This window comes from Colletotrichum acutatum (assembly GCF_030867785.1).
Source record: "Colletotrichum acutatum strain CBS 112980 chromosome Unknown BDZ83scaffold_11, whole genome shotgun sequence".
NCBI lineage: Eukaryota > Fungi > Ascomycota > Sordariomycetes > Glomerellales > Glomerellaceae > Colletotrichum > Colletotrichum acutatum.
Window position 1 is genome coordinate 592865 of NW_026849005.1, and position 14884 is coordinate 607748.

The 14884-nt window shown below is 54.1% G+C and overlaps 5 protein-coding genes across 5 annotated transcripts; 1 reads left to right on the forward strand and 4 right to left on the reverse strand.

Annotated features, from left to right (window-relative positions):
- Positions 1 to 1484: 1484 nt before the first annotated feature.
- BDZ83DRAFT_36809 (uncharacterized protein) lies at positions 1485 to 3203 on the reverse strand. Its single transcript, XM_060502621.1, has one exon. The coding sequence runs from the start codon at positions 3084 to 3086 to the stop codon at positions 1551 to 1553; it is 1536 nt and encodes a 511-aa protein (XP_060369641.1). The 5' UTR covers positions 3087 to 3203; the 3' UTR covers positions 1485 to 1550.
- Positions 3204 to 3319: 116 nt separating this feature from the next.
- On the reverse strand, positions 3320 to 4760 carry BDZ83DRAFT_568446 (carbamoyl-phosphate synthase subunit arginine-specific small; the record flags this gene model as incomplete). Its single annotated transcript, XM_060504070.1, has 2 exons — positions 3320 to 4501; positions 4572 to 4760. The coding sequence occupies 2 exons, from the start codon at positions 4758 to 4760 to the stop codon at positions 3320 to 3322; spliced, it is 1371 nt and encodes a 456-aa protein (XP_060369642.1).
- A 2765-nt stretch (positions 4761 to 7525) lies between these two features.
- On the reverse strand, positions 7526 to 9540 carry BDZ83DRAFT_568505 (major facilitator superfamily transporter; the record flags this gene model as incomplete). Its single annotated transcript, XM_060504078.1, has 5 exons — positions 7526 to 8128; positions 8258 to 8650; positions 8782 to 8965; positions 9058 to 9141; positions 9284 to 9540. 5 exons carry the CDS (start codon positions 9538 to 9540, stop codon positions 7526 to 7528), a joined length of 1521 nt encoding a protein of 506 aa, XP_060369643.1.
- A 1841-nt stretch (positions 9541 to 11381) lies between these two features.
- BDZ83DRAFT_568526 (Pyruvate/Phosphoenolpyruvate kinase-like domain-containing protein) lies at positions 11382 to 12386 on the forward strand (the record flags this gene model as incomplete). Its single annotated transcript, XM_060504082.1, has 2 exons — positions 11382 to 11540; positions 11622 to 12386. The coding sequence occupies 2 exons, from the start codon at positions 11382 to 11384 to the stop codon at positions 12384 to 12386; spliced, it is 924 nt and encodes a 307-aa protein (XP_060369644.1).
- Positions 12387 to 13606: 1220 nt separating this feature from the next.
- Positions 13607 to 14612, reverse strand: BDZ83DRAFT_568217 (electron transfer flavoprotein domain-containing protein; the record flags this gene model as incomplete). The annotated part of the gene is made up of 3 exons (XM_060504040.1): positions 13607 to 13689; positions 13812 to 14454; positions 14562 to 14612. 3 exons carry the CDS (start codon positions 14610 to 14612, stop codon positions 13607 to 13609), a joined length of 777 nt encoding a protein of 258 aa, XP_060369645.1.
- Between the last annotated feature and the right edge of the window lie 272 nt (positions 14613 to 14884).

Sequence of the window (14884 nt, forward strand, 5' to 3'; positions counted from 1 at the left end):
GACGGCAACTTCACAAGCCTGGATGCCCCAACTATTCGGAATCAGACTACTGCAATTGTCCGTGGCGTGTCGATAATCCCAGCGATCCCCAAAACCAGATTACGGACCACTTCCCGCATTGCCGCAACGCCGCTGGCCATGGTTTATGCTTTTGTCCCCTGCGCACTCGCCCTCTGACGCCTCCGTTGGTCTTTCCAGGCGGAACAGGGTATTCTTCGCCTTCGGGGCCATCGACAGTGGCGACACCACCCCCAGCATGGGAACCCGCGTAGAAGAGGCGACTCGGGGTGTTGGTAAAGGAGGATGATCCTGAGGTCGACGACATTCGTGAAGAGGTTTGGATACAGCAGGCTACCGAGGCGCTGGAACGATTACTTCGAGACTCCCCAACTTTACGATGATTTCGTGAAGGGTACTCCTCCTATCCTGCTCTTCTCAGAGTCAACCAGAAGATCATGGCAAGCATTCAAGACGAAAAGCGAAGACGGAAATGGGGTACTTCTTACGGAGCATAACAACCCAAACTGCGGGTGGGGTGCGGAAAGAATCACACACAAAAGATAGATCAGGTCTAGACTGTATTATTCTCTTCTTCTTCTTCTTTCCCCAATGACGGTTCGGATTCATAGAGAGACGTGGGGACAGGCACATAACTCCACGTTGCGATACCAGTAGCTAATTGAAGAAGCTTCCTGAAAACTGTAAATGCTCCCACTGTCTTGATGCTCGTGATCCATGGCGATCCTGACACTCAACGAAGAGAATTTACATCGACTCGTCTGCAATCAGGAAGGAGGTCCTCTATGAAAGCAACTCTTGGAACGTAAGAACTATGGAAGTGTCTTCGACAGAGTCGAGCTACAAAACTTCCAGGTTCGGTCTTGGAAAGAAACGCAGTTGACAACGAATCAAATAAAGAAAGAGAGTCCTTGGTTGATGATGCCTCGAAAGCCGTGTCTCCGTTTGAATATACTCCGTGTCCCCAGACTAAAAGAGAGGGCACCGAAAAGAGTAAGGGATCCTGAATTACTACGAGAACTCAATGTGAAGTGACCCCATGACCGACCCTCGGTGACAAACTGTTTCTTCCACCCTTTTGTCCAGTCAACCTCCCTTGGCAATGTCCCGCCCACCTCAAGCAGCCCATATGGTTGCTTTCGTCCTTGGCTTTACTGGCCTCCTTTACGCTTCCGGTTTTGATTTCCATCAACCCCGTTCACCCTGAAGATTTGGTTCACAGCCCATCTCAAGAGCTCCTTGTATGTCGCGGGTCTGGAGCCATCATCTTCGGGCTCATGGTGAGAGTGGTACGCCTTGTAGGCCGGCCTATCATATCATGAGCCATTCGGTCCACGTTTCTTTCGTCACTATTGGCGATGTTCTTACCAGGCGACTTCGTCAAAGTATTCCTCAGTGAGGTCCTCTGCGACAAAGCGAGGCTTACCTTGATACTAACTGTACTGCTCCTGCCGATCTAATGCCCACGTTCTTGCAGTTCGTTCTGAAACGTTGGGACACAAGTTGAGGTCAATCATATTTCGTAAAGCTTCCTAGGCTTTCTGTTGTGCATCGCTGCCGAACATTCCAAATCCCGACTGTTGAGGCGGCAAGGCTGTGGGGCAAACAGCGTTCACGAGGGGGCCTTCGATCAGTATCAGCTGTGACGGCAAGGATGTCGAATTCTCTAAATTGTCCGGGCAGTCTGTGAGTGTCTTGTAGCAAAATTGAGCTAGCCAGAAGCTCTGACGACCTGATTTGGCCGCAGTGGAGAGAGTGGCCTCCCTTTGACGAACAAGGTCAGTGACATCCCCCGCTCTCAGATGCGGCACGCGAATATGGCGACCCTTTGCAGTGGCACATGTCTCCCTTATTTGATCTGACTGGGAACTATAGTTGCCTGCTTTCAACTTAGTGACATCTTTGATCATGTCTTCCCAGTCAACTGAGAATAAGCAGTTTGTGTGAACAACACGCTTTCCACTCCGCAGAGTTATTTGTGGACAATCTGCAGAAGGGAGGACATAGGCGTCTTGCGAAATTGTAAAGACTCTGCTGTTCTGCCCAAGCTTTTTGAACACGTAGCTAAGGTGCAAGGCTAGTGTTGACTTGCCGCTCGAAGGGCTGCCGCCGATACCGATGATGTAGGTTGGAATGTGAGAAGCCTGTCCTTCAATTGCAGTATCTTCGCTCGATGCAAGATGTATACGCGGAGGCGGTGGTGGGGAGGCAGATTCTAAGCTTGACTGGGGAAAGTAAAACACCGGTAGAGAAGACGACTCCGATGGCGAGATGTTTCGATAGGCGCCCACCCACTTGAAGAACAGTCCCCAATTGAGTCCAGTGACATTGGAGCTCTGCGCCGAATTCCCATAGTACAAAGGCGCTTGAAGGAAGAGTTTAGGGGGAAACACGCCTTCGCTGTGAAGAGGCATATGTGCCGACAATATGGGCGACTCGACTGGTCTTTGCCCTTGGTACGAGGCGTCAGCAGCGCCGAAGTCCGCCTGCTGACCATAGACTGGGTATATCCAGACTTTGAGCAGGGCGTCGATTTCCTTAGACTCTTCTGGCGTGAACAATGGACCCAGCTGCGAAGCGTCGGCAGTGTGAAGGTCCTCCCATTTATCATAGATAAGGTCCGCCCAGTCATCGTAGCTGAGATCATCCATGCGGGTTGACGCCGAAGAGTTGTCCTTTGGTTGAATCTCGATTTCTGATGTTGTCATTACGGATACGGGGAAAGGTATGGAAAGGTATAAGGCGTTGAGAAAGACTAAGAAAGGCGGAGGGGTAGCTGTGCGTTCAATGCGTTTGTATGTATGTGCCATAGTGGTATGGAAATGGATTGCATCCTGAGATCTGAACAACATCCGTCGATGACTAGGCTGGCCATCGCTCTTGCAGCCATTTCTGCTGCTTCGGACTGCACAATAGCCCTGTCTGCACCTCTTTTCGTTTCCTCCTTCCACTTCGTAAAGTGATTTTTTCCAGTTGGTACCTACCACCGTAGTGGTACTCCTCATTGGCTGCTGCTTGTTTAGCTTTCTATCACACAAGAAGGAACTGGGGAAGAATGATGTTTCCATATCATGAATCTTTTCAGGTTTCAATATAGGAAAGTAGCTTTCTCAGAGCTGCTATGAACTGTGTAAGAAAAAGACGAAGGAATCATCGAATCCCACTTGATGTGTATGCCCAAGGTCCAAATAGACCCCAAATCAACTGCCGCGATACCCATAACTACAAGACAAAAATCCAGAAACCCCATTTTGCACCAGAACACAGTAACCCCCATTCGCACCACACATTACGGATTCAATTAAGCAGCCGCGGCGAGGGTGGTGGGCTCGACACCGACACGCTCCCTGCTGAGGATGTCAAGCATGAGCTGAGTGGGGCGGTTGTCCTTGAAGATCTTCTCGCTGTCCTTGAACATCTGAACGTTCTCGAGGTACTTGTCAAAGAGGTAGGAGCTGTCCATCGGGCCACCCTTAGCCTCGGGGTGGAACTGGGTGGAGAAGATGGGGCGGGTCTTGTGCATCATGCCCTCGTTGGAGCCGTCGTTAAGGTTGACAAAGTACTCCTTGAAGTCGCTGGGGAGGGTGGAGGAGTCGACGGCGTAACCGTGGTTCTGGCTGGTGATGTGGCACTGGCCGGTAGTCAAGTCGAGGGCGGGGATGTTGTGGGCACGGTTGCCGTACTTGAGCTTGATGGTGCGGGCACCGACGGCCAGGGCGAGGAGCTGGTGGCCGAGGCAAATTCCCATGATGGGGACGGGGGAGGTCTCCATGAGGCGGCCAAGGTTGTAGATGGTCTCCTGGCAGTGAGTCGGGTCACCGGGGCCGTTGGAGATGAAGACACCGTCAAAGTTGCTGGCAACCTTGTGGATGGGGTAGTTGTAGGGGAAGACGGTGACGGAGGCGCCACGGCTGACCAAGCTGCGAAGGATGTTCTCCTTGACACCGCAGTCGATCAGGGCAACGTGGAAGCGGGCGCCAGGGGACTCGACAACGAAGGGGGCCTTGGTGCTGACACGCTTGACCAAGTTGATGGCACCGGGGTCGATGAAGCTCTCGTCCTCGTCGGCGTCGTACTCATCACCAATGGTGATCCTAGCGAGGGAGGAACCCTGCTCACGGAGGTAGGTGACGATCTCACGAGTGTCGACGCCAGAGATGGCCGGGACACCCTCACGGGCGCACCAGTTGCCCAAGCTCTCAACGGCGGTCCAGTGGCTGTACTCGGTGGCAACGTCGGCGACGACGACGCCGGCACACTGGATGTGAGGGGACTCGAAGTACTTGAGGAGGTTCCACTCATCACGCTGGTTGGAAGGCACACCGTAGTTGCCAATCAGGGGCTGGGTGAAGACCAGAATCTGGCCACGGTAGGAGGGGTCGGTCATGGACTCGGGGTATCCGACCAAGGAGGTAGTGAAGACGGCCTCGCCAGAGATGTTGGAGTTTGCTCCAAAGGCTCGGCCGGAGAAGACAGGGCCATCCTACAGGAATTGTTAGCAAGCTTGTTTCTATCATCTTTAAGTAGGAAGATATCTCTAGACGGTGACATACTCGGATGGTCAAGGTGGCGTCGAGGTTAGCGACGGGGTTGGTGGCACGGGTCTGGGTGAAGGGCATCTTGCGGCCCTTGCTACCAGCGGCTTGGCCGGAGAGGAATCGGGTCTGAACTCGGAGGCCGGAGCTCAACCCGGCGGCACCGTTGGCCGCGGGCTTGGTGAGGGAAGCCAATCGGGAGAACATGTTGGCTTTGGTTTAAGTAGAGGTGTTGTAGAAGAAGTTGCTTGTGGTTTGGATAGACACCTTAGGGGCTGGCAGCCTTCCACAAGTGGTCTGTTGGGGGTTGGGAAACATGGTCAGTCTCGCGTGCCACATTGGAGGGGCGGTGAGTCAATCGAGGATATTATGCTAACCTGAGAGATAATCCTGAAGATAGCGAGTCAGCAACCGAAATTTAGCAATATTAATGATTGAAAAGAAGCAATGCGTCTTCAGTGCAAGCGGACTAGACACCAGAGAGCTTCAATTGGGCTATGGGCACCAGCTTGAGACAGAGTTTGGCGGCGGGGTTGAGAGGTATCACGAAGAGCGTGAGCTCAGACAAACCACCAAGGAAAGATTCGGCAAGAGGAAAGAAATGAAAATCATCGACATACCTGAGAGGTGAAGACTGAAGGACGCCCGTTCATAAGGGCAGCTTGCAAATGGTCAATCAGTAGAAGAAGGGTAGTGAAGTGCTCGAGGCGAGGCTGTGGAGGGATGATGGCTGGATATAATCTGTGACGAGAATGTTGCACGATGCGGCAGGATTTTTGGATCTGGAGGAGAGAAAAGGGAAAGAAAAAAAGAGAAGGGAAGCAGCGGTGGGAGGAGATCGGGTAGAAAAATAGGAAGCACGAGCGCCGGCACACGGAGTCACACAGATGGAGCGCAGTAGGTACCTCAGCAAACGGGGCCTCTTCTCCTCCTCCTCCTCTTCCTCCACCTCCACCACCGCTCACCCCATCCAAGTTGCAGTCCCAGTCCCAGTCCCAGTCACCCAGTTCCCAGGTATTCAACGTCAGGTCAAGGTCAACCTGGTAGGTCACAGCCAGCAGCAGCACTTGGGTTGGGCCGGGCAAATTTTTTTGGGGAGCTTGTCATTGGACCCTTTGGGGAAAGATCGGTCGCTGATTAGCTAGTCAACCAGTGAAGGGGGGTCAACGGGCTCCCCGTTGTGAGGATGCCTGCAGGGGAAACTCTCGCCGCACCAAGCTTGGGCTGTCACCAAAGCACCGGGCGGACACTGACAGCCGGCAGGTAAACCGCAGGGTAAGGTACCTACCTCCCCGCCCCAGCACAAGGGCGCCCGCCCGCCCGCCGATGTCGTCCCTTATCGCGGGGCTTTACATAATTCGCCCAGCCTTTTAGCAATTCCGCCCTTTAATCACTTTGCCCCTGGTCCTTATCAGCCCTGCTGAAGCCGAATTGGACTGGTCCTATCCGTACTCTTGGACAATTACATCACCGCCCGCCGCGCTTTGTACCTTTGTACGAAAATACTCTGTTCACAACTTCAGCACTACAAAAATTCTACGCCGTGCCATTGAGCCGGCATTGGGCTGCGGAAAGACGCTTTCGATCCAGGGATCGCCTTTGCAGCTACCCGGTGGGCTAAAGGTTCCAATGCTTCATTCTCCCAAAAATTGACGCAATATCAGAGTTGGTGGGCTCTTTCTCGTCTTGCTTTTCTCTCGCGCCCTCCCCATCCCGCCGCCGGGTTCGGAGCCCCACTTTCAGCTAGAGGTGACTGTCCCACTGGATGAGTTAAAAACTGCTGACATTGCATACCGCAGACAGCCCTGGGTTTCCCTGCATAAACCGCCTAGATGCAAATGCATCCAACCATCCACCTACGCAGTAATTCACCTCTCCTCGGTTGGGCTAGAACAACTGAACAACTCTTCCTGCCTCATCCAACGGAACGGGGCTGTCAAACGGGGACGCGCATTGGCGGCTGGCCTATCGCAAGCTATCGGGTCCTCCCTTGCCAACCAAAAACGGAAACCGTCGATTAGAGTCCCTTTCAACCCTTTCTCCCGGGATCCTGCAGTCTACACCGACTCGAGCCCGCCTTCCCGCGTCCCTTTTTGTTCCTGTCTAGACTCTTAGAGGGGCGCGCGTTGGGAACTTTGAAAGAAGACAGATGCAGGACCTTGCAGCACCCATCTGCTCGGAAACCCCGGCTCACTCAAGGCGGTCTGCCTCTCTCAACCAATGACTTTCTTACAACACGATTCCGAGCACGTGGCCACACAACCACGCGAACAACGCGCAGCAGGCCATCATGGTCGGGGCTTTCGTGTACTTGCCGTCTTTTCTTTTTCCGCCTCTTTGTCTCATTCGTCTTTTGTGTTTAAGCTTGCGAGATTCTGCGGAATGCTACATCGACTTCGAAGTCGACATGTGGTCTCACCGTGTCAGCAGCTATGCAGTAGAACACGCTTGGTTACATACATGCCAAGAATGCGGTCGAGAACTTTGGCTTTTGACCCCTCATCTCGTGTTCAGAACTCAGGAGTTTCTCATTGAGCCGTCGCCGACAAACGTCAAGTCAGCATTGTGGACAGAAAGACCAACGTTCGCGGCAGAGTCATGTCATTCTCACACCGCGTTTGATGAGACTCTTTAAACTCTGTGTGAAGCCATCAAAGTGGAGACGGACGCTTCGCCTTCTAGTGACCTTGTAAGAGCGTTGCAGTGGACGCTACAAGTAGTAGTCAAGATGAGATAGCCTCGCAGCAGAACAGAGACTGCTTCAGTTTCGTTGCTGCGAGCTGATGACCTTGTGCTGAAATCAGCTTGAAGTCACTGAAGACCGTGATGGAGACGTTGCCGAGATGTTATCCATCAAATCTCATACCCTTCATCTATAAGCTTCGTCAAGTCATACATCAAGTGATGGTCCCCCCTTGATAAACGGAAAAAACTCCAACGCCAACCATTCTGCTCTCTTCCGCCCTCTTCACTCAGAGTATATACAACCTCACCCTCCTCCCCGTCCCCTCAGCCTCAGCCTCCTCCACCATTCTCCGATTCGCCCTCCCAAGCGACCACCTCATCCAAAACACCGTCCCGATACACATGACGGAAAACATCATCATTAGCAAAAAAGCAAGCAAATACCTCGGATTATCCGCCGGCCTGAAAAAATACGGGCTCCAAATATTCCCAACCTGCGCCAACAAACACACAATCGACGTCGCCGTGGCCCTCTTCTCGGGCGTCTCGCTCGCCACGCTCGCCGCCCAGCTGAAAATCAACCCCGTCGACGCGAAGGCGCCGGGCAGGTACAGGAAGCTGGCAAAGTACCTCACGGGCCGGTTCGTCGTCGCCGCCGAGATGACGAAGCCAAGCATGGCCACGCAGACGGGGCCGACGATGTGGAGACCCCTGTCGGCGCGGCGGTCCGAGGAGACGGCGACGCAGAGGGCGACGACCGCGGCGAGGAGGTAGGGGGGCGCGGTGAGCATTAGGGTCGTCGTGTTGGAGCCTAGGTGGAAGCCCTGGACGATTGTCGGGAAGAAGCTGTTGAGGCCGTGGGAGGAGAGGTAGAAGGCCATCATGCAGACCTGCACCATTCAAGTCAGTCGACCGCGTTTTTCTTCAACTTTACGCTTTTCAGGGGAAGCTGCACTCTATCAAACAGGGGCAAGAGAAAAGAGAAGGAAAAAAGGGGGTAGAGTCCAACAAAAACTCACAAAAGCCCACGTCCTCGTGTCCCCAACAGCAAGCCCCAACCCCCTCCACACACTCGACGTCTCCTCGGGCACCGAAACCCGATCGGCCGCCATTCTCTGCGCCGCGACTTGCAGCTCTCGTTCCGACATGAGCCACGAGCACATACCCGTCCGGGACCCGACGTAATCCGGCAGGAACGCCAGCGCGGCGAACGCGGACGCGAAGCTGCCGGCCCCTTCAATGATGAAGAGCCACTGCCAGCCCGCGAGCCCGCGCGCGCCGTCGAGGTGCGCAAAGACGGCGGCAGCGATGAGACCCGAGAAGGCGGTCGCGACGAGCATGCCCGAGTAGAGGATTGCTGTGCGGAAGGCGATTTCTTTCTGGGTGTACCAGCAGGAGAGGACGTAGAAGATCTGGCCATCATGCAGGGTGGTTTAGCAGAAGTCAAGGAGTCTTCACGAACTGAAGGAGAACTCCAGTCTGAACTACCCGTGAAGTGATTTTTTCACAAGAAGAGCAGAGGGCAGAAGATAGTGTCACTTACCCCTGGGAAGAACGGCGCCTCGACAATACCCAGGATCACTCTGATAGCGACTAGACTCGAAAAGCTCTTTGCCGCGGCCGTTGAGGCCGACACACACGACCACAGGAGCACGCAGCACGGGAGGTATATGCTCGGACGCACGCGGGTGATGAGCATGTTGGACGGCAACTGGGCGACCATGTACCTGAAAACGCCAAGACGCAAAGGGGTCAGCGACGATCCCAAACACACGGAGAGAGAGAGAGTCTCGGCACAAGACCCAAAGGAAAGACTCACCCGACGTTGAATATAGCCACGGCGGTGTTGAACTGCTCCCCCACAAGCCCAAGATCCGCCTCAAACTTGTCCAACTTGGCTTGCCTGTACCGAGAACCACCATCGTATGTCAGCCTCCGTACGGAAACTCCCCCTCGTGCTGCCACGGAACATGCGGGCAAATGACCCCCCCCCCTTCCTCCAATATCTAAGCGAACCACGGGGGAAAGGAGACAGCAAAACGTACGCGAGATTATTCCTGTCGAGGTAATTGAACATGTACAGCGTCCAAATCACCGGCATAAGCGTCACATCCAGCTTCCGCACCAGCCTCTTCTCCGCCGCGCGCCACTCGGGGTGTGCCATGGCCACTTCGTCGGGGGCCTCGAGGACGAGTTGCGGGGATGATGGAGACGCCGGCGACGATGAGGCGGAAGGCAGCGGACCCTTTTCGATCGTGTCGACCGAGACCTCCTCTTCACTCGCAGAGGTAATTTTACCCATGTTGACGGACGTCAAATTCTTCCAGGCTACGATTGTCAGCGCGAACGATTAGAAATCGATGGTTAAGAAGGGGGTTCAGAATGCGAGGTGAAGATGAACCGTTGACCAGAGGGTCTGATGGTGGGTGTGGTAGCTTTTGTCTTTTGATATATCGAGTCAAACCGGGCTGGCGTCGCCTCGCTTTCGGACATTGACATGACCTAGATGGTAAAAGCCAGAAGGTTTATATTTCTTCCCCTCTTTCCCTCGTCCGCTTCCACATTCAATCCTCCATCATTCACATGGCAGCACATGGGAAATGGCTCAAAACAAGCAGAACAAGCAAGACATCAATAAGCCGAAAAACCTTAGCTCCCGATAACGAGCTTGGCTTCCAGGTTTTGCCCGTTGTCACTGGTATGGTCGAGTCTCGGCATGTCGCCTTGAACAAGAGTGTTCTCACCACATTGGGCGGGGGTGGACGGGAATGCCCATCACCAACGTTCCAGACTCCAAAGTCAAAATCAAACCGTGATCCGCCGCTAACTCCCGGGAGCCCGAGATGCTTAAATTTTCTCAGCAACCAAGGTAAGGTATGCAAACTACTAAACTCTATAACGCGTCGCGGCTGTGACGTTGGGAGGGGTTTGGGGGGTTACGAATGGTCAGTCATTTACGAAAGCTTGGACTCAAGCTTGTAGGAAAGTCTATTCGTCCAATATCGTCTACCGTGGTATGGACGAGCGTGTGATCGGACGGAGACTTGTTTGACTCGGCCGATGCGCTTCCGTGAGGGGGTATGATAAGGAACGGACCCTCAAAATTATGGTTTTCATTTGTTGCTTTCTCTCACGGAGAGAGAATGGCTACTGTGATGTACAACATGATGGACGGGCTCTCCTGCCGTGTGGTTCGGAAAAGACAAGAAATGTATTTGTGATACCAAGCGCGTGAGTACCTACACTTAAAGTAGTTGCATCACAAGTCACCTATAGCTGACGAAGAAATACGGGATCAATGTTAGACATGTGATATCGAAACACTTTGCTCGAGACCGAATCCATTGCACCAGTACATCTCAAGGTAACATGCCGTACATAAATCGCCCACTTCACCCTTTGGCATCTCCACGCCATCTGGCGAAGCTCAGTGAGCCGCGGGGAATCAAAGACCACTCCGCTCATTGCTTCTTCTACACACACACACATCTCCGACCTCATTACAAACGAGCAAAATCGCCGCAACGGCTCCGAGGTTCTGGAAACAAAAGCACCAAGACCAGACAGAACCGACTTCGGCGCTCGTCCGTACACGGTACACAGTATCCGTCGTCAAAGTAGTGAATCAACAGTGTATCTATTATTCAGTAAGAAGCCCAGCAAACAAGACGGGAATAAGCCAAACCCCCTCGACCCCGCAAGAACACGAGGCTCTCTGAATGGTCAGTCGTGGAAATAGACCATTCCCAGAAACCCGTTGCCGTCTCCCGAAATGTCCGAATGGCGAAGTTGACCCTCAATTTTACAATGGATATTCGTTGAAGAGAAGAGGAAGCCACATGAATGTGGGGATGGAAATAATCCAACGCAACGCTAGCCTGGGTAACTAACTACATCCACGGCAGTTGCGTCATGAAGGAGTCAAGATCGGGCTAGAAAATCCCCGGATATAAAGCATTTCGGCGCGTCTTGGCGGGGTTTCCTCGGACTTTGATCCTCTTTCCTCTTTCCGTGGCAGTCTTCATTCAAGTACATGTTCAATCCTCGTTTATTTGTTAAATTATTTTGAAGCACTGGCCCAGAGATTAAGATCCATTTGACCCCCCTCGCGGAGAATTTGTTCAGCTCGCTCTTCAGAACAAAATGACAACCAGCAACGATAGCTCCTCAACCCCAGTCTCGGCAGCAACAAAGCTGCGGCAACGCCTCAGCGAGACGAACGACCTGATCCTCCTACCAGGCGTCTACGATGGCTTCAGCGCCAGAATCGCACTCGAAGTCGGCTTTGACGGTCTCTACATGGTAAAAGCCCACCAACACACATTCCCACTCAGCATCTCACCCTCACTCTCACCCCTTCACTAACACGACAAAAAACCCCAGACCGGCGCAGGAACATCAGCCTCAAAACTAGGCCTCCCAGACCTCGGCTTCGCAACCCTAGACGACATGCGCTCCCACGCCGAAATGCTCGCCAACCTAGACTCATCCGTTCCCCTAGTAGCCGACGCAGACACAGGCTACGGTGGCCCCAACATGGTCGCCCGCACCGTAACTCAGTACGCCCGAAGCGGCGTCGCGGGCCTCCACATCGAAGACCAAGTCCAAACAAAACGCTGCGGCCACCTGACAGGCAAACAAGTCGTCGACACAGACGTCTTCGTCTTCCGCATCAAAGCCGCCACCCTCGCGCGCCGCAAAATCGGCTCCGACATTGTCGTCATCGCCCGCACCGACGCGATTCAGACGCACGGCTTCGACGAGGCGCTGCGCCGGCTCCGGGCGGCCGTCGAGGCGGGCGCAGACGTCGCGTTCCTCGAGGGCGTGACGTCCGCGGAGGAGGCGAGGACGGCGTGTCAGGCTCTCGCGCCGACGCCGGTGCTGCTGAACATGGTCGAGCACGGCGCGACGCCCTCGTGGACGGCCGCGGAGGCCAAGGAGCTGGGGTACCGCATGATGATTGTGCCGTTTGCAGCCATCGCACCGGCGTACGAGGCGATTCGCGAGTCGCTGGCTCGGTTGAAGGAGACGGGCGTGGTCGGGACAAAGTCTGATTTCTCGCCGAGGAAGCTTTTTAGCATTGTTGGGCTGCAGGAGGCGATGGAGTTTGATAAAGCTGCCGGTGGGAGCTCGTATAGCCGGGTGTGATGTCCGAAAGATCGGTGACCACGGGGGACTGGATCTGATGTAGAAAAATTGGACGACGTTCTCTGTGATCCCATATTTATTCCTGTGGAATATACACCCGACCGACCCAGGCTGACTTCTTGCCTTGTGAATCCTTTCCCGATGAGCACCTGCCGTAGGAGTGCTTGCCTCACCTTATATTCAAATCGAGCGCCCTTTTTCTCAACCAAGCCCAATCGAGCCCGGTGGCCGAGCGGTATAGCGCATTGCGACGTTAGGATACGAACTTGGTGAGAAACCCTGAGAAGTCTGTTTCCCCAAGCAGATGGAGGGCTTCGTAGGTGTAGCGTAGTCAGGGTTCGATTCCCGGACCTCGCACCCGAGCTTTTGTTTTTTTGCCCTCTTTGATTGATACTAGGAGATACTGACAGGTTGCGGTGGTGAACTCTGTATGCTATCGGCGTCATTCGTTTGGAGATCGACTTACCTAGACGAGCCGACGCACGTCGCGCGGTTTAATCCCGAATCATCAGCAAACTCAGCATAGCAAACTTTCATGCTGGTCGACCATATCTCGCGTCCCATGTACCTTCGCATTCCGAGATCTATCTCCGAAATGCCTTGCAGTCTGGATTCACTCTCGCCGGTTCCATATGGGCGGCACATTGCGTGCTCGGTTTCACGTCGCTGACCGGACCGTTCCGTTGACTTCCCTGTGGTTTGCAACCATCTTACAAAGTTTGACAACGCAGCGGACGATTACCGTGTAAATTCTACCTTACGCCGAGCTTCTCGACCGAGATGCTAAGGGAAGCAAGGTATATCAGCTTACTTTTCCATCTTAATATGTGATGATTATGTCGCTTATCGTCCTCGCTCGACTTCAAGATGGCAGAAGTCAGCCGATCCAAGCCACACAAGATGGTGTGGCAACAACAAAAAATCTTCATATGATACGCCCAGGCTAGGACCAGGTACTTTGATCTATCGCGATGCAGGACTCTGAGTACCGTGACGGAAGTCTAGTGTTATAGTACAACAACTGCGGTATTAGTATCATGTGCGGCGAGTATAGTACGTTGGATAAGCTGTGCTATGAGATTTCACTGTGGCTCAAAAGTGCATTCGTATTTCGAACACTGCGTTCGCGATAATGTTTGAATATCCGAGGAGCTTGCTTTTGAATCGTTTCTATTGCCAAAAAGGGTCTCTTCGTAATGGTACACGCTATGACACGCCCCTTACAAGGCGCCGAGCTCCTTGAGCTTCGCAACGAGACCGTCAACGTCCTCGACCTTGCCGCCGCCCTGGCGTTGAGGGGGCTCTGTGAAGATTCGTTAGCTCGCAAATTCTCCAGAAGAAAACACAACCAGCCAAACTTCTGTAGCAGATGTGTCGGGAACCAAAGAAGAATAACGCCTCGCCAAAGAGCGCAAAAGGACTCACCAGTAACCTTCAAAACCTTCAACCTCTTCTCCACCCCAATCCCATAGTCGGCCAGCTTCTTCTTCTCGAGCGGCTTCTTCTTAGCCTTCATAATATTCGGCAAGCTCGCGTACCGCGGCTCGTTGAGCCGCAGATCCGTCGTAATCACCATCGGCAACTTCGCCTTGACCGTCTCCACGCCACCATCGACCTCGCGCGTGACGCTCACGCTATCCCCCTCGCCAAACTCCACCACGCTCGCCGACGTAGCCTGCGGCCAGCCCAACAAGCCAGCGAGCATCTGGCCCGTCTGGTTCGCGTCGTCGTCGATGCTCTGCTTGCCGAGGATGACGAGATTGGACTTGTGCTCCTCGGCGGCCTTGCGCAGCAGCTTAGCCACGCTCAAGGGCTCCAGGTCGTCGCCCTCCTTGGTCTCGACGTGGATCGCACGGTCGGCGCCCATGGCCATGGCGGTGCGCAGCACGTCGACGGCCTTGGGGGGTCCCGCCGAGATGACGGTGATGTCCTCGACGCCGCCGGGCGCCCGCTTCTTCTCGCGGATGCGGACCGACTCCTCGACCGAGAGCTCGTCAAAGGGGTTCATGGAGTGTTTGACACCGGCCGTCTCGACGCCCGTCTGGGCCTTGTTGACTCGGGGCTTGACCTAGATTCGCGGAGCCATTGATGTTAGTTACGGACCACAATCACAAGCCAATTTCTGCAGGAGTGCCAATTGCGTGCGGTCGTGGGTAAGAGCTTTGGTAGACGTACAGCATAGTCAATGACCCGCTTCACGGGAACGAGGATTCGTAGGGCGGACATGGTTCGGGCTCTCTCTCGTTGTGCTTCTTCAATGGCCCGGCCTTGATGCGTGGAGAGGGTTGCTTGTGGTACTGCGCAGAGGGGAATTGGAGGGTGTGGTGGGAGCTCGAGGTCTTCAATGGTCAAGGTCCGTGTCGTCACTGGGGAAAATGGGACCTCCGTCGTTAGCGATACCGGCTAACCTCGGGCCACCGCCCCACCGTAAGCCCTTTTCGGTCATTCGAGCGTAGACGCCGACTTGCAGGCTCATAATCCCGAAGCTTCTCATTTTT